The sequence below is a fragment of the Bacillus rossius genome, chromosome 3 (genome assembly GCF_032445375.1).
Source record: "Bacillus rossius redtenbacheri isolate Brsri chromosome 3, Brsri_v3, whole genome shotgun sequence".
Classification (NCBI taxonomy): Eukaryota; Metazoa; Arthropoda; class Insecta; order Phasmatodea; family Bacillidae; genus Bacillus; species Bacillus rossius.
In genome coordinates, this window is record NC_086332.1 from 124,728,209 (window position 1) to 124,747,914 (window position 19,706).

General features: G+C 37.5%; 1 protein-coding gene across 1 annotated transcript in view; it reads right to left on the reverse strand.

The window, feature by feature from the left end:
• Positions 1 to 19,706, reverse strand: part of LOC134531227 (histidine decarboxylase-like) — an 849,422-nt gene that overhangs the window by 301,903 nt on the left and 527,813 nt on the right. The window contains exons 8-9 of the mRNA XM_063366899.1: positions 16,136 to 16,202; positions 15,893 to 16,055 (exon numbers count right to left, since the gene is read on the reverse strand). Of these exons, the coding sequence (XP_063222969.1) occupies positions 15,893 to 16,055; positions 16,136 to 16,202 (230 nt within the window). The remainder of the gene's footprint in view (positions 1 to 15,892; positions 16,056 to 16,135; positions 16,203 to 19,706) is intronic.

Here is a 19,706-nt window from a genome sequence, read left to right on the forward strand (position 1 = left end):
CTTTTCGTTGATGGTGCTTCCTTTTTGTTGATTGCTCGTAGTAAAATATGTAGTGACTGAATATTTACTAGTTTAAAACCTCTTGGTGTTACTAAAATATTTTTCAAGGTCACTTGGTCCTTTAGTATGTATAAAAATTTCATGATGGTATAAATTACTGTTATTATCTAAAGACGAAGAATGTCCTGCGGTCCTGAAATGACTAGCCTATACGTCTGATATTGTCATGACTCGGTCTCATGGTCCATAGACAATTGTCCTGTATGTGTGGCTTTGTACATGAACGATTTATAGGTTATTCAGATTATCGAATAATTATACTTTCATGTAAGGCATAGCGGTACTGTATTTAATTCGTTGGTCAGGTTTATTGTCTTGAGTTGTTTTTCGTAGAGTGAATGATTAATAAATTCCACGAAAGGTAATGGAAAATAAAATATATTTAATATTTAGTTACACCGGTCACTGGTCAAGCAGTGCGTTCATTACTTCTGGAAGTATTAAGCAAAGTATAATGTTATTTATATCAATTTTCTCTTTATTATGTATTTCAGAGTATATTGTACTCTATGTAACTTGGATGTCCAGGTCCGATCTCAAGACATAATGTTAGCATGCTTAGGGCTTGGATGGTTGATCACCGTGTTGGAATGTTGGAGGTCGCCAGCAAGGCGGGGGACAACAACGGAAGCAACGGTACATGTGACTGGACTGGAGGGTGGTCCTAGCGGAATAAATTGAGGTCAACACCCTAGACACAGCAGTCAACACATAGTCGTGTGTGTATAGTGCTGCTGCTACAAATTCAAGCAAATGCCGTTCGATCCGTCTGCAAAGTACGCGGAAGTAACGCCCGGATTCCGCCGTGTGCACTACGTCACCGAGGATGGTTACTTCCAACTAGAGGTCATCACTGGACCAGTGATTGTGACGAGGAGGCTCCGGACATAATTGAGACATCCTGCAAAAAGGTAGATTGTGTCGTCTTTTATCTAAGACCTGACAGTAAATTACCGGCTTAGTCTCGTCTCGTCCACAATGACGAAATGTGTAAACCTCCAAGGCTTCTCTAGTCAGTATGGATTTATTATCAAGGAACTTAGCATTGCAGATGAAGAAGGAAATGTAATAACACACTATGTGTGGTAATTATTTTTAGCCGAAGTGATAATTTAATAAAACACGTAAAAATTAACTTTAAGGTTTTTTTTCTAATGTGTCAACAAATCAATGATAGGATGGATTTGTATGTAGAACTAAAAGTATACCACATCTCTTGAAGAACACTGCATGGTATATATTGAAAGACTCTTGGGCTCAAGAAACTATACTATAGGTGGAAAGGATGATGCGGTTCCTAAGATTAAATGAAAGGAACTTTGTTGATTTTTTTTTCTGTATACTACGATGATTTAATTGTGTTTGGGATGATGGGTTGAAGGATTAAATAATAAAACTGGACACACAGGCTTTTAAAGAAAACGAGAATGGAACTAACCATGTCTACAAAACAATAGAGAATAATGTGAAGCTTACAAGATCATAGATTGTGGTAAATCTCTGACAACTGAAATGCGGAAACGATATCATAAAATGAGTGATATTGATGCAGCTCATGATAATATTGATGACAGCTACGATGATGATGATGATAACTTTGCGTCTGTGATAGTGACACGGATGCGTGGATTTTAAGATTAATAATAACAAATATGTAAAGAAGATGGAAGTCGTAGCACATGAGACCAATTGTTCATCGAGAGACAATCCAATTGATTGAAGAACAGGCTAAAACTTCTACTTGGTTCGCGAAATGCTGAAAATTTATATGTCCTCAAAGAAACATGAACTAAGAAATGCGAGGTTTATATAATAAAACCTACTTTTTTTGATCTGATGTGTATTAATGGGAATAAATATACAATTTAATATGAGTTTTATTAATATCTTTCTTACATATGTACTTTCAAGCTCTTGGCGTCTACAGTGTACATAAAGTTTATAAAATATTTACGTACCTGGTTCTTCGTTTACCATATATATTTTTCATTTTAAAATATGAATTTATTAAAGAAAAATGACTGATTTGTTGTGTGTTAGAAACCATAAGTCCGTCTATAACTGGTGCGATTTATAATACTGTGAAATTTTGAGGATAGTATGACCAATAGGATGATGATGATGTGGCATTGGCTTGCTACTTCGCTTGAATGAAATTTAAATGTTAACTTTGTGATGAAATCTGCAAGTGCGTGCATTGCGTGTCCATTTCATATGTCGAATTTGCTTCCAAATGTGCTGCCTTTTTCGTTGAGTGGGCTTCTATTTTTAAAGTAGTTTTGACTCGAGTATTATAGTAATTGGTTCTTGATTTGACTAGCGTATTATTCCATCCTGTGCATGTATATAAGCAAGTCCTATACAGCAGGTCGCTCAGTTTGTTACTGACGTTATCGGTGTAAGGATCACCTAGTTTGTTTCTTCTGGTGCATAAGTCGCGTAATTACCTGTTCTTGTGAACTCGATGGCATCTTTACCGTCTTAAACGATGAACTTGATGTATGTTGTACCATCGTCCACAGGAACTCAAACGTCAGCGCCGACGATGTTGGAGCAGATCCCGACGGCAACGCCTCTGACAACACTGGAGGAGACTTCAACAGTCGTGGTACCACCAGCAGAAGAGAATTTAATGCCGGTGGTGCTGGCTTCACAGGAAAACATGACGAACTTCGTTTCAGCCTCGATGGAGACTTCAATGGCTGGTGATTCAACAACTAACGGACATTGGTGTTGTTACTGTCACAAGATTTTCACAAACAACAGCAATGCTCGACGACACGAAAAGAGAGAATGTGTCAAGAACCTTTATCGTAAAATGATTGTTTGTGAGAAATGCCATAAGCAGTTTGCCAGAAAAGATAATATGAAAACGCACATGAAGACATGCAAAGGTCCTCCTGTTCGGTAGAAAGTAATGGTTTCTATTCAACAACGATGCATTGATGTTCATAAGAGTATGCCTGGAGATGGCGCAACTGCGACAACGTCAGTATCTGGATCGGGTCTGAAAGGCTTGTCTTCATCAGCAAGGTATCCTTGCAGCTACTGCGATATGTCGTTCACTTTTTCTCATGTAGCACGAAGACATGAGAGGAGTAAATGCAAGAAGAATCCATCTCGCATAAAGTTCCGCTGTGATGAGTCTCATGAATGTTTTACACGTATTGATAGTTTGCGACGGCATGTGAAAAATGCAACGGTAATGTCCGTGTGTCTACTGAAGAACTACCTGTAGAAATTTCGACTCCTCGCTTTAGATTGGAGACTCGTAAGTGTACAAGCAAGAAAACCAATGTGCAGCAACCGATTGCTACAACGTCTGGACATGAAAATAAACCTAATACTGTGCTCGGTGTATTACAAGTGAATGATAATGGGTTCTACTTGGCGCAGTCTGCATTTCGTGGAAAATTGAAAGATTACTATTATCTAAATACGTAAGGTGAGTCAAAAGACATTTGTAATTTTCTTGATGATATCAGAGAGGACATAATCAATCAGCTTACTGATGATGTAGCAACAAACGGTCCATCAAAATAGAACTTGTGGTTGGACTGTATTTATGGAAAGCCGTATCCATTCGAAGACGAAGTGAGGAAGTGTGCATTCAAGACATCGGCTGCAGTAATTTACAGTTCTGACGATGTGAAGCAAACTGTCAAAACGGTATCCAGAAACTCTATCAAGAAGAGGAGGACTATGTCTGTAAAGGTTCTGGTTGGTCTCTGTTTAGTATAAACCGATTGGAGCTAAGAATTAGTTATTTCACACCTATGCAGGGCTTTCGCAAGTGATCCTGTAGTAAAATATAGATTTTGTAATAAAATTTATTTTGTAAAAGAATTTGCGATGTTTTATTTACGAACCTGTCACTAATATGTTAAATTGTTGTTATATTTATTTTTTCTTCAGCATCTAGAATCGTACCAAGGACCTAAGTCGATCTAATTAATCATTTTATTGGTTGCAAAATTTATTTAATAAATTTTGAACGTTTTCCTGAATTTCTAGCATTGAAATTATGAATTTCCAAGATGGCGGACATGATGGCTTATAGGATGATGGTAGTAGAGGATTTTAAGCCTCATAAGAATTTTTGAACATGGTTTATTGAAATTATTATTTTTTACATAAAATTAAACATTATTGCATCGATCGAGTATCGAACCAAGGACAGGAACTGATCGAATCAATATGTAAATTAATGAGAGATTTATTTAATGAATTATGTATTTTTTCCCGAATTTCTAGCTAAATAATTACACGATTCCAAGACGGCTGCCATAACAAAACATGCAACAGTAATATGATTAGGTTAGGTTATGTTAGGTTAGGTTAGCATAGATTTGCATATGGATTAGGTTAGGTTAGGTTAGGTTAGGTTAGGTTAGGTTAGGTTAGTTTAGGTTAGGTTAGGTTATGATAGGTTAGGTTAGCATAGATTAGCATATGGATTAAGTTAAGTTAGGTTAGGTTAGGCTAGGTTAGGTTAGGTTAGCATAGATTAGCATATGGATTAGGTTAGGTTAGGTTAGGTTAGTTTAGCATAGATTAGCATATGGATTAGGTTAGGTTAGGTTAGGTTAGCATATGGATTAGCATACGGATTAGATGACGTCATCAGGTTGGCAACATCGAAGGTCGTCAGGCTAAAGGTCAGGGTCGAATTTTAATGTCAGGGTCAAATTTCAAGGTCAAGGTCAAATTTCAAGGTCAAGGTCAAATTTAAAGGTCAAGGTCAAGGTCAAAGGCTCGGTTCAAGGTCTAGGTCAAAGTTCAGGGTTCAAGGTCAAAGTAAAAGGTCAAGGTCGGATCCTGGATCCTGCGCCTGTCCCAGAAACGGCTATATCCTACTACTGTAACGGGACATTTTTTCGTGCTTACATGGTTGATGAATGTAACGGGACACTTTTTCGTGTGTGCATGGCCAGCGGAAGTGACGTAATCCAACATGGGTGATGAAGCGAAGCCTTAAGGTAACTGGATCGGATCCCCGATCCCCCTCCGTCCTCCGGTGTCCCAGAACGAACTATATACATCTACTGATGAATTTGCTGTTAGTCTCATAATTTTGGTCTGTGTTTTCATGGTAAATCATATATTGTGTAGGTAGAAATGCTTCAGAGAACAAACACAAATAAAACGTGCTAACACTTCTAAAACATGCTTAATGGTTTTGTGTACACGGAATTAATTATTTCAGGCATCTCAGTAGCTTTAATACTGTTAATAATTTAAGTTGTTGTACATCATAAATGACCTTAAGCTGCTTTGTATGTTAATAACATAGGCACCTTAAAGATTAACATCAGTAGAAAGTGAAACTATAGTGAAAAATGTGCTAGTATTACTGTAATGCATAACATCGTGGATTGCTTATTAATTGCTGTAAAACCTACTTGATATTAACAGATGTATCATCGCTTCCTGAAAGCTCATGTCATACTTCTGCATCACATTCCTCGCCAGTACAAGATGACATCAGTTTTCCAGGTTCCAGTTATTCTGGGGCCAGACAATGGGAATTAGCGAAAACATACAGCAACAAAGCTTCTACAGTATTGGGTATGATAATTATAATTTTACAATAATTTATTAGCTTAGTATGTACCTATGTCACAGAATCTTTGAACTCTATTTAAACCTTCTTCTTATTGTTGTAGTGATTAGAAATTTTGCAGGTATATGAACCCCCGATGACAATACAATAATATAACCTTGACCGGAAAAGTCCTTTGTGGGGGGGGGGGGGGGGCAAAAATACATACTTTTTCTCTATGGGCATTTTTACACATTAAAGAGTCCTGGGCATAATGAGAAATATGCCCAAAGAAAACTGGCCCCCTTAACAGGGGGAACGGGGTTGAAAACCCCAAAATTTTGAAATTTCCGAAAGTTGATTTCAACCTATACCTGTAATTGAGTTATTGATTTAAAACATTGCTGGTAAATGAACCCCTAATGACAAAACAATAATATTATGATTAGGATTCGAAAAAGGAAAGGGGGAAGGGCAAAGGGCAAAAAACCCTATTTTTTATATGGGCAATAACAGTGCTTTTTGTACATCCATGAGTCCAGGGCATGGTGAGAAATTTGCCCAAAGTCGTACTACCCCTGAATTTATGATGGGGGGAGGGGTTAAAACCAAAGTTTTGAAAAATTTAAGATTTGATTTTAATATACTTCTAATTGAGGTATTATGTTCAAAATTTACGGGTATATGAATCCCTGATGACAATACAATAATTTTATGATTAGGACCCAAAAAGTGAAATGGGGAGGGAAAAAGCCCAAAAAATAAATTCCTTCTTTAATATGGGCAGGAACCATGTTTTTTTGGGTGTCTTTGAGTTCGGGTCACTTGCCCTAAGTTGAATTACCACTGAATTTAGCGATTTGGGAGGGGGGGGGGGGTTAAACCCCAAAATTTTGATAAGATGACATCAGTTTTCTGGGTTCCAGTAATTCTGGGGCCAGAAAATGGAAATTTGCGAAAACATACAGCAACAAAGCTTCTACATTATTGGGTACGATTATTATAATTTTTTGCGCAAAAGTTCATATATTTGTACATTTGCACTGTAAGAAGAAAGGATTGAGGGATGGTGGGGTTTTCATACGTTGTTTTAGTGTAAGGAAAATTTAAATTGAATGATAACATTTTACTTAATATATAATGTTAATAAGTAATGTTTGTGTGTCAGCTAATATGTATAATGCTAATAGGCCTAATGTCATTCGTATGGTGGTGATAATGATATGTTTCCCCCACTATTGTAATTCACATAAATATTTTATAATTTGTTTCTTCAGGCAAAAAGTCACATTCCCGCAATCCTCACTAAGTAATTAATAACTGCACAATAAATGTTATACTTAAAGGCCATTGATTAACAATATTGTGTCCAACATTTCCCACATTTGTTGTCTCGGCATTTACTCACATTGAACAACTTTTTCAAAGATCACAAGGAATAAATGCATATATATTTATCGTCATATAAGTACGGTAAGGCTTGTGAAGTAATATAGGTTTCAATTTGTTGCAGGAATCACCCCACTGGAGGACTGCAATCTTTCATTACATTCTAATGGACAGCCATGCCAAAACCTAGAAAGCAGATTCCAAACTCATTGCGCAGGAAACAACAACGCAGGAGGTTTGAGACACTGCTCGAGAACTCCGAGGAAAGCCTCTCGTGGTAAGATGTACTACTGAAATTTTTTAATACTGAGAAATAAATAATGATTACAATAAATTATTTAAAAATCTCAATTATGGTTAAGGATTTGTATTGAAAAATGTATGAAAACCAGATGAAATCTGTTGTCATGAGGAAAGTAATGTTCTTACACTGCAATTGAACTTACTGATCATATAAACACCCAAGAAGTATCAAATTTAAATGTTTATAACTTACATTTAAGTGACCGACAATTATTTAAAACTACTTTAAACAGGGAATTAGGTAATCTTAAAGGGACAGATACTGAAGTCATATATTTTTTAAATATAACTTTAAAAGATAACCTTTGCATTCGTTTTTTTTTTGTCATTTATAGCTCTCTGCTTTCACCTTTCCTCCTCAATCCTTCTATAAGCTGCTTATCCCATTGTTTTAAAGTCAGTTTGATTGTATGTTTGGTTTTGCTTGAACTTCTTATTTTCTGTTTTGTCAACTGCTGTACTAAACATGTTACAGCTACTGTACCTAAGTCCCCCAGTTTTCACTTACATGCTGAACTCAGATTTGTAAAATTTTTATTGTAGTGAACCCTGTTTGATACAAAACAAAGGCAACCTATTTTTTTTAATTTGTAATAATCATATTCAATACATACTTGCATTCAGATATTTAATTAGGTAATTATCTCAAAAACTCAGAATGTACATTATCTCATACACTGCATTGGAAAATTAAGTATAGTTATTACCATCATTACTTCTTTTTACCGGTGGACTTGAATATTACATTAATCGCAAACAAATATTTATCAAGGCATTTTGATGAACACTGCGAAATTTGAATTATTGAGGTCACTCAATGAGGTTTGACTTATTTGCTTTTCTCTACATCAAAATCTTGGTTTTATGAATTTTCTATCTCACTTTTCCTATGAATTATCCTTCTCTTTCTTCACTTTAATATTTCATACTACTGTTAGCGTGTACTGTGTTGTGTGTTCAATTCGGGAAAACACATGATTGGTAGATGATGGTATTGTGTTAATTTGTTTTCAGTTACATCAAGCAGAAGTAGCCTTCTGAAATTAGTTGGTGTGACAAGAAAACATGAGCTCACTCCCAAAGCCAGCAAGTTATTTGGCGAGGCTCAGAAAGTGAAGAAGGTTTCAAAATTTCTGCACAAGAAAAACAAGTGTTTCAGGACAAGAGTGCGGCTGGCTGAGGGATTCAGCACAGTCGACTGTTTCAAGAGCCTCATTTCCACAGATGATAAAGTAGTCTTAAACTTCATTCGACTTGACTAGTGTCCAACGTAACGGCAACTTTCCGAATAGCTTTGGAACATTTTTTTATTAATCTCATATTTTGTTTCATTCAATATTTGTATGTGCTGGAGTGGCCTATTGTGAATTTTAATGAATCGTCTGTTGCGTTGTTCCCTATACCTGTTTGTTATTTGTTAGTGCAGAATTCCCTGTCATATTTTATTTAATTATTTCTCAGAGAAATTGGGCCCCCTTTTAAAATTAAATTTAATCAGTTTGTTTTATTCTGTAGGTACCATTTTCTATAATATTGTGGGAGCTATTGGTAATGTAAATGGTAAATGTTATTAATCGGTGTTACTAGTTTTTAAGCTTGACTAGTGTTTGTTTTGTTGCAATATGGTACATTATTTGTTACTATGGATTTTAGGTAGAATTCAAAGAAACACTACCTATTGTAGTCGTTACCATGGTGCTGAAAATTTTTTATATAGTTTTTCGCTTCTTGGTCCATAGACCTCAAAACCCCCGTCAATTCGAAAGTTATATATATATACATATATAGATATACATATATATAGATATACATATATGTATATATATGTGTATGTATATGTATGTGTGTGTATATATATAAAATCACTTTCTTGTTGACACGATAACTGTCGTAATTTTTCCAATATCAATCCCAAACTGATACATAAAATCTTAATGTAGAAAATCTCGGTTGAGTTCGTTAATGGGAAATATCCGACCAAAGGGCTATAAATGGGGAAGGTTTTTTAAAAATAACATATATTGTTCTATCTCCGTAAAGTTGAATATACTGCATCCGTTTGACCGTATTAAAACTTGTAGGAGTAATATCAATATTTTTTTAAATATTTTTGATATGACCAACCATAACTGAAAAGGTTGAAAAAACAAGGGCTGGCGGGCAAAAATAATTCATAACTCTTTTTGTAGACATAATTTTAATTTGTACAAATTATGTATTTTTCTTACAATTTTTATCCAAAACTTTAGCGTCTCAATTTTTTATTAGATGAATTATTAATGCAAGGGTTTGAAAAATTACGGTTAAAATTAAAAAAAATTCATAACTCCCTCAGCAGCTACACTATGAAATCCGTTCAAATTATTTGTAATTCTTATAATTTTTATCCAAAACCTTTGTCTGAAACAAATTTTTGACAGGCGAACTATTCTTGCAGGATGTTGAAAAAATAAAGGGGTAGAATTTACAAAAAATTATAATTAATGTACCGTCTATACTATTAAATGCGTTCTTTTTTATCGTGACACCTTAATTTATTATGTGCATATTTTGTCTGAAATTTTTTTTTATTCAATCAACCACAACTGCAAAGAGTTAAGTTGAAAAAACAAGGGTTGTTGGACAAAAAAAAAATTTTTAACTTATTTCGTAGGCACAACATAGAATTCGAACGAATTGTGTATTAATCTTATAATTTTTATCTAAAATTTTGTCTGGAGTGATTTCGGTCGGATGAACTATTGCTGCAAGGGTTTGTAAAAAATAAGGGGTAGAATTTTAAAAAATCATAATTCCTTAAATCTACACTATCAATTCCGTTGTTGTTTATTGTGAAACCTTAAAACATCTATAACTTTCGTCTGAAATAATTTTTAATGACCAACCATTACTCCAAGGGGTAGAATAAACAAGGGTTGTAGAATTAAAAAAAAGTAACTCCCTTCGAAGTTACAACATCGAATTCGTACAAACTGTGTAATAATCTTATAAATTTTATCTAAAAGCTTTGCCTGAAACAATGATTCATTTAAAGTACTAATTTTGTAAGGGATTGTAAAATTATGGGGTAGAAATTAAAAAAAAAATCATAACTCCCATAGTGGTATACTTTCAAATCCGTTCAAAATATTGTTAAGTCTAATCATGTTACCGTAAAACTTTTGTCTGAAACAATTTTTTATAACAAACCATTATTTAAAGGTATCAAAATAACAAAGGTAGAACAACGAACTGTCATTGCTTTTTTTAATATGTTGACTTTCAAGTTCACTATAATTTATTGTAAAAATTACTAAATTATATCTAAAACCTTTGGTTGAAAATATTTTTGATGAAACAAACTATTGCCATTAAAACAGGGGTTGATCTTGAAAAAAAAAAACAGTTAAACCTTTTTATTATCAAATTTGTTGGAATTTATTAATAACCATACTAAGATTACCTTACATTCATGTCCGGTGTACAAGAGATGGAAAACAGTGTTTGAAGATCAAAAATAATTGCATGACTACCTTAGTAGGCATATTATGAAATTATTTTAAGACATTCATTCCTGGATGCATTCAGTTAAAAACATTGACAATATTTTCGCTGCATGGAATATGTTAAATGGATAATTTTTTTTAATAATTGACGAACAAATAGGTATTTATATTGGATACATTAAGTTATTAAAATTATCAAGGAGTTTATAGAAGTTAAAAAATATTTCACGAGGAACTAGTTACGTTGAAATCTACGTATGCCTGTTGGTTGTGCCATAAGGGAGTATTTGTGATGCGTTTGTGAAATGTTTTATTTTATTTTGATTTGTATACATATATGAAATATAATAATTTGAAATAAATAAAACAATGAGACTATCACCTGTAGTGTATTCTTTCATTTGACAACCCTACACAATTACTTCTTAAAACTAATTCTTGAGAAGGGTAATAGAGGATAGGGTCCAGTTTAAGACATATTTTTGATAATTTTTAATGTGGATTCATTGTTTTACCTTTTGTCCCCCCCCCCCCGGCTCAATCAAATAGCTAATGTTTTGTAAATTTATGCATTACAGTTACACACTTTGATATTGGCAAATAGGTAAGTACAAAGTAAATACGTAGAGCGTTGTACTAGAACCTGTGTATTAAAAATATCCATACATTTAAATGGATGAGCATTCACAGTTTTAAGTTAACTTGTATGGATTTTTTTTAAATTTTTTCAACCTAATACATAAAAGATATATATATATATATATATATATATATATATATATATGTAATTGCTGAAATACAGGTATATATAATTATAGTTGGACCTATATTTAAATTTATCTAAGATTATTTAAATATAAGTAATTTAGGGGGGGGAAGGCAAGTAATTCCACTTTTTTATTTTATCTAATAGAATAAAATTTGAACTTCCCGCCAAGTCACCGCCGTTGCGTTTCTGCTGGAAGAGGTTCTGTCGCAATCCGCTAGATGACATCACATTAGCCGGTAAATATAGTTATACTTTCCGGCGTGAGAGTCGCGCTTCTATACTAATCTCCGTTTTCTATGAGACAGACCCCCAGAGAAACTCGTCAACAACCCAGAGCGCCACAGGTACCAAACTCAACCCACCAAAAAGAAAACAAAAGACAAACGCAGACACCACGTACCGAAAATAGCCGATCAGAGCCGGACATGCGCACGAGCGGCTCTAGATCCTGACAATCGGAAACGAGCTCGCGCTCCTAGATCCACACTGGCCTAAACACCAAATCTGAGGTTACGTCTCGCGCCGTCACAAGGCTAACGGTAAATAACACCGCGCCGGAACACAAAAACAAACGCCACCAAATGTGATGTGACACACACGTCGCAATGTGCAACGTGTATTTCCGTACATATATCCTTACATCCCGCAACACCCATGTGCAAGGCATGTTGCTATACTTATATCCTAACAAACCACAATACCCATTTACTGAAGCTTGTTTTCGTATCTATATCATGACTCCACGCAATACCAATATACCTTTGTGCTGACATCCCACAGCTGTTATGTGCAAGGCGTGTTGTCCTACAAATATAATGCCATCCCGCAATACCCATGTGTGAGGCATGTTACCGTACTGACGTCGTCCGGCCGACGACCACCCCAGAGCCCGACCTGCACCCGCCAGTATACGCTCCCGCTAACGGAACACACCCCTGGCCATGGCCCACCCGAGTCAGGCGAGCCGAACAGCGATTAAAGGCAAACCCGCGAAAACCTGAGTAGACAAGAGAAGAACCGTACCCATTCCTCCTGAAACATTAAATTAGGATTTTAGCGACAATAAAATCTCTTCCAGACACACCCGTTTGGAGTCTAGCGTAATGAGGTCACGCCTGGCGCGAGAGAGGCCGAGCCTCCCTCGGACGCCATGCCAGTTCGGCAGTTCAGCGCAGCTCACGGACCGGGGCGGACCTACGTCCCACGGAGAGGCAACATCCTTTGTCTGCATCGAAAGTAACGTCCGGTAAATATAGTCACTAATTAACAGAACCCTTTTTTCTAATTAACCTCTCCGTGAGCACCCGGTCCCTTTTTTCGGTCCAGGACCTAATCCGACCGCATCAGTTTAAAGACACCCCGCACCACACTTGGTCAGCGGGGTTGATCTTCAGTATACGGCACGGGCCGCCTCCCGCAACTCACAGAACTTTAATTAAGGTCACGCGCACGGCGCTGACCACAAACCCGCAAGGGAGCTTGGACAAACTTAATTGCGGTGCGTGTTTCACTACAGTGGGCACAACACCCGTGCAGAGACATTCGTATACGGGGTTGGCCGTCTCCAACCGTCCACCCCTTAATTCAGTGTATTTTTGTGTCCCGTATTTTGTATTACTAACTTACGTTACCCGAGTAACGAGTGCCACGTAACTTGTGCGCGCCCCCTTAATTCAGTGTATTTTTGTGTCCCGTATTTTGTATTACTAACTTACGTTACCCGAGTAACGAGTGCCACGTAACTTGTGCGCGCCCCCTTAATTCAGTGTATTTTTGTGTCCCGTATTTTGTATTACTAACTTACGTTACCCGAGTAACGAGTGCCACGCAACTTGTGCGCGCCCCCTTAATTTAGTGTATTTTTGTGTCCCGTATTTTGTATTACTAACTTACGTTACCCGAGTAACGAGTGCCATGTAACTTGTGCGCACCCCCTTAATTCAGTGTATTTTGTGTCCCGCCTTTGTGTTACGAAACTACGTTACCCGCGTAACCAGTGAGACGTATGAGACGTAACAGCGTCCGAGGCCCACGTAACGCGGAACACAAATAATACGGCGCCACGGAATAACGAGTAAACCCCCCCCCCCCCCGGGGACCTCTGTAGAGTGTTGTATTGTGTACGACTCGCTCCTATGAATAAAAGGTACGACACCGCCACCTCAACTCCACGTCTCTTATTTAAACACCATCTCACGCAACACCGCCGCCGGCCCTAGTGGGCCACGCAGGGGCACATACATCCACGACCCCAAATTCACGACTAGAACCGAGCTAGTCTGGCGCCCACCCGGACAATACATATCAAGAGCCGCCTTTTCCCACTAGGAGCCACACCGGGACTCGAGCCCGAGACCCCGAACGATGGCAGTACCTATATCCTGACATCCGGCATCACCAATTTGCGATTCATGCTACCGCACCTATCTACTGATGTCCCAAAACACCCATGTGCGAGACATGTTGTCGTTCTTATATCCAGACATCCCGCAACACCCATGTGCGAGGCGTGTTTTCGTTCCTATCTCCTGACATCCATATGCGAGGCTTGTTGCTGATTATATTCCTGAAATTCCGCCACACCACTGTGCGCGGCGTGTTGCCATTCCTATTTCCTGACAGCAAGCAACACCCATGTGCAAGGTGTGTTTTTAGTCCTATCTCCTGACATCACGCAATACCCATGTAAAAAGCATGTTTCTGCGCCTTTCCGGTTTTAGACCTGGCGGGAGAATTTTTTCCCCTTGTTTTGTTAATGTCGCTACGCGAAAGTAAATGTACTGATGTGCCACGCACTTCCACTTGTGCTAAAATGCGCCGTGCCTCTTTGTTTGGTTTGATTATGGCGTGCATCTGTGATCATGTGTTCTTTAAAAAGTTCTCACGAGCAGTTGGTGTCCTAGCTCAGGAAGATAATTCGTTTAGCGCTAAAGCGAACTGTGCCTTTTAAGTCTATTTTTCTTTCATATATATATGTGTGTGTGTGTGTGTGTGTTAGTCCGGGACTGGCCTCCTGGAACTTTCCTCTTTATTGTGTTTTCCTGGGAAGAGACCGCTTTCGGGCTGAGGAGTTGCGCCCGGGTGCCCAGCTAGTTGAAGTTGTTTAGCTCTGACCTTTTAGGGCATCAGTGTACTCTCTTTTAATTGCTTCTTTTCCTCCCTGGTATAGTGTTAGGGTGTGCGCATTTGCTCGTTTAGCTCGCATAAATAGGGCTTTAGTTTCTGTCCTCCTTCTTTTGATGAAGTCGTGTAGGTAACATATATTTTCCTGTGTCGCTGGAACTCTCGTGAGGTAAGCTTTGTCAGTATTTTGTGACTTGATGTTTGTGTGAAGATTCGTTGTGATCATACCACGCAAATTTACTTTAAAATAATTAAATTTTGTTAAAATTCTTTTTTCGGTCTCCACATTGTTAATTTTACCTGGCTTTGTTGTTGTTTTATTTATTTCTATTAAGTTTATCTTGTACCAATACCATGCGGTGCCGTACTTCGCTCATTACCACAGGATCGCCATGTTATATAGCTGTTTTAAAACCTTGTCTTTGCTCGTGAATTCACAATTTAGTGTTTTTGCCCTCAACCCAACCTACCAATTTAGTTTGGATAAATGTTGCGAATTACTTTGTTCCTTGTTTGGTTTTTCTCTTCAGATGATCACGCTACCTGTCTCTACATTTCTTAATATTTAATTTCTGGGCAGTTAGCGTGTTTTCGCGGCCGTCCTATAAAATATTGACAGAATTTCTCTATTGAAGTAGCTTCGTTTCCCAATTAATAGTAATACATTTACGTTGTTATTATGTTTTTTTTATCGTGCATGAGGGCTTAAGTTGTGTAATTAAAGCTCACTCTTTGCTGACTGTAGTTTTCCTTATATTCAGTGTCCATATAAATTTGCTCACATTTGATTTTTAATGTTCCATATAACTCATTTTGCAATATACATAATGATAAAAGAGAAATCCTATAAATTTAATGTCAGCATGTAGTTCTAACTAATATATATTTTTGTTAAGTCCTTGCGTACTCTGAGCGCAAACCCAATCATTATTATGAAAGTTTGTGAAATATACAGGTCCGGGTTTTTGCTTACCTGATTACAGCATATGCTCTTAGGAGCTGCCCTTCTTTAACTATTTATTCATGTCAAAATAAAATTGATTGTTTTCTGCACTTCTTTTTGTGTGAACATGTAATGTTCTGGTTGCTTGCTGCAGCCAGTACTTAGCAGTGCATGAACATGTAAAAAGGTCATCACATCATTCAAAGTAAAATTCGTTTATGCGCATTAAAAAGTATTATTAAGTACCTACATGGAAATGTTACAGTTTTCAGACTCACCACATGGCACAGCTGTAGAAATTCACCAGGAGCAACTTGCAGGGCAGGAACACAAAAGAGTCCACATATTGAATGCCAGCCATCCAGTGCCTGTACTCGGGACAGACGAAGGTACTACCAGCATAGGCAGCATCCACGTGAATCCATATATTTTCTTTCATACCTGAAACCAGCGCACTTGCAAGAGAACGCTGCACAGAAAGTGTTTAGCAGCATTATAAGGCAACTGCATTTGCTACTTACATATTGGGCCTAGTTCTTCCAGATTGTCGAATGAGCATGAGAAGGTAGTCCCTAATGTAGCACACAGCTGAAAAAACAATTTTTGTTATCTATTACTCGTATAGAAAGTCGGAATTAAAAATATATTTAAACAAAATAACAATGGACATTTATAACATATAAAGTAATCCCAATTGCAGAGAACTGCACACTCTACCCTGAAGTACAGTGAGGGACTGTCTGAGTGGAGTAGTGGTGAACCTACGAGAGCAGAGGTGACATACCCAAGAGAAAGAGAAGTGCTTAATTAAAGAGAAGGGGTAGTAGCAAACTGGAGATGATCAGTAGTAGACCCAAGAGCAGGGGCAGGTGTGTATCGCCTAACGGGACAGTGGTCAACCTGCAAGGAGTGGAGGAGCAGTGTTGGATCTAAGAAGAGGGACAGTGGAAGTACCGAGAAGAGGGAAGAATTGGATAACATAGGTGGGCAGTGGATAACCAACAAGGAGCAGCAAAGGTATTCCCTCTAGTAATGGCATTGATGGGTTCCAGAAGAGGGGAAGTAGCAGACCTGGTATGAGTGGCAGGAGTGAATCACCTAGCTGGGCAGTAGTGAACCTACGAGTAGCATGAGTAGGTGGTCCTAGATGTAGCACAGAGCTAAAAATATCTTTCTTAATCCAGTATTCCGATAAAAACTCGGAATTAAATTAATTTAAAAGACTTATAAAACATGTAAAATATTCCCAGCTGCAGTAAACTGCACACTCTACTCTGAAGTGTGGTGTGAACAATACAGATCCAGGGATGGAGGTGCCACTCCTAGTCGCATTACCGCAGAAGTACGGGCGTCTTATGATTGTATGATTTTTATTTAAACATATTCAGTTTCCAAAAGAATTTTTTTTTTAATTTTCAGCGATATTCTTATTTTATTAATGCTGTTGCGTCTGGGATGTCCCTAGAAAAGTATCAGTGAATTTTATGCCCGGCAATTAAATGAGAACAGGATAGACGGTAAATCGGTGGGGATTTATTAAATAGCAGTCACTTGTACATGGTGCTGCCACAGAATCCGGCCCGTTACATAACGGTACCGGAGCATGGCCCTGTGCACCGATAGAACCTGAATTACGGTTGGGATTCGGTATGCGAAGTTAACTGTTCAGGGATGACAATGCGGAATACAGGTCCGCAGGTGGCGGAACGTGTTGATATACTGTATAACATTTTAAGTCCGCAATGTAATACACGATGAACACTAATAAATGACAAAACCCTTTATGATGACAGAACACAAAGTAATTAACCTTACAAAACACTAAATTGCAAATCCAACTGGTTCAGAGCACGGGTGCGGTACTAGATGTCTGACACATCTCGCTAAGAGAAGTGTGCGGTTTATTTACATTGTGAACTATCACTGAACGAAATGGCGTGTATCTGTGTATAACCATGGGCGTAGGCTCTCAAGTTCATGTTCCTCACGCGGGGACGCGGCCTACAGCAAAAGTACCATGGAAATGAAGGAAATACACATCACGTTTCGTCTGCAGATGGCCCAGTGCAGGCGAAAGTCAAACAGTTCACAAGTACAGCTTTCTACCCGAAGATAGGCTCACACATGACCCGTCGACTAAATGTTGAAAAGCTGAAACTTATGAACATGCGGTTGCGAAAGAGAGAATTAAGTTAAACGGTGAGCTCTTTAAAGCTACACCGAGGTGAAGCCGGCCACGGGGTCGTTGGAAAATAATTAAGAAAACTTACGCTAAACTGTCTATAGGCGGTGGATGCAAAGTGTTGAGGACACCTGGAGCTCGGATGCGACTGGCCTTGAGCCGAAGGCGTCGACTGGCGTGCCTACGGCAGCTGCGCGCCGGCGGAGGCCGCGTTTCCGGCACGAAGTATACAGAGAGCGGGAACGATTTGGGCTGAGTTTTGTAGTCTAATCGCACATTGAATAGTATTTGGTCGATTAAGAAAGACAAGTGATGAGAATGAGATTTTAATTAATAATTAAAGAAAAACATAAAAGTGTTGATATCCACATGGCATGGTGGAGGAACACATGAACACTTGATAACCAGGCGGGCGGATATCAATACATCGACCTCGGGGTCGTTCTCCTCGCTGCACTACATTGCACTAGGCTGCCCCGGGGCGCATTCGTTGCACACACTTGTCTGAGGCGTTGATGAGGCGTAACGGCCTGTGTAACCAGAGGGAGCACCTGTGATCAGCGGTAATACTTCTAAAAAAACTGACATAGTACTTAATAATGCCAGTAGTATAGTTTGGGGGCTACTGGGCCAGGCTTCTAGGGTGAGGATTGTGGATGGTTTCAATGATCGACCTCCCTGACGTCACGGCGGCCATCTTGGATCTGCCATTTTGAATTCCACCATTTTGTTTTATCAAACTTTCCGCCATTTTTAATCATGATGTCACCATTGCAATTTTAGCTACAGTAGAGGAGACCGTGGGAGATCGACCTTCACCCATCTGATAACCAGATGAGACATATTTTTTAAGAAATTTTATTGATTTATTAACACGCCTATTATAGCTTGCCATTCGAAAAGTGTTCATGCTATGTTTAATTAAATTTATTTTAATCATTTTGTTTCATAACCTTCACTCTTTTGATAAACAAACAAATTTAGTTTCAACAGATAGTTTTTAACATGGAGAATATGCCTTGATAGGCTTGCCTAATTATTTCTGTTCGTGGCTACCTGGCAAGCAGGTATGAACAGGTAAGTCAATATAGGTAACAACACCGATATGTTAACCAACAAAAATTGGTATCAGAGGAAAGATAATTTAAATACGAAAATAGTCGTATAGCCTTGCCTGCTAAAAACCGTTTATGGAATATTATTGCCATGCTTTGAAGTTTTAAAATCTGAATAATTAAATATGTGCAAGAGAGAAAGTAGAGTGTCTGAAGTCCGTGTGATAGAACAGGACACAACATAGCAGTTGCGCGTGACATGTTCCTTGAATGTAACCCAGTGCGCATGCTCTTTAACATGCGGTTGACAGAAAGAGTTTTTTTTATTGTCGAAATAAATTTTGTGACAACACGTGCTAAAAATGTTTCAAATATGGGAAATAAAAAAATAGCAAAACATGAATAAATTTTTTTTTGTGTAATTTAAAAAATTCTGTTATAGATTTTGATGATAATTCACTTGAAATATGTTTCTCAAAATTGGTTTTCCATAAAAAACCAAAACTTTAAATATGAAAGTATCCTGCTAACCAAAGAATCGCTGGATTTTTTTGGTTATCACTCCACGTGTTATAATAAACTTACAGTTTTAAGTAATACATATAAAGAAAAATTTGAAAATTTTGTGAAAAATCATGAAGTAAGTAAAATTTTTTGTTTAAATCAAAATCTTGGATTAGCAACCTTAATGTGAAAATATTTTTGTAAAAAAATTTTAATGGAGAAAAAACATCATACGTTGATTTTAAAAATATTTTACGTTTGTAAATATAATAGTCATAGAACATTCATATTTTACTTTTAATAAGGATAAATCCTAGATACCTAATTGAAGTTACTGATTGGGTAATGTTA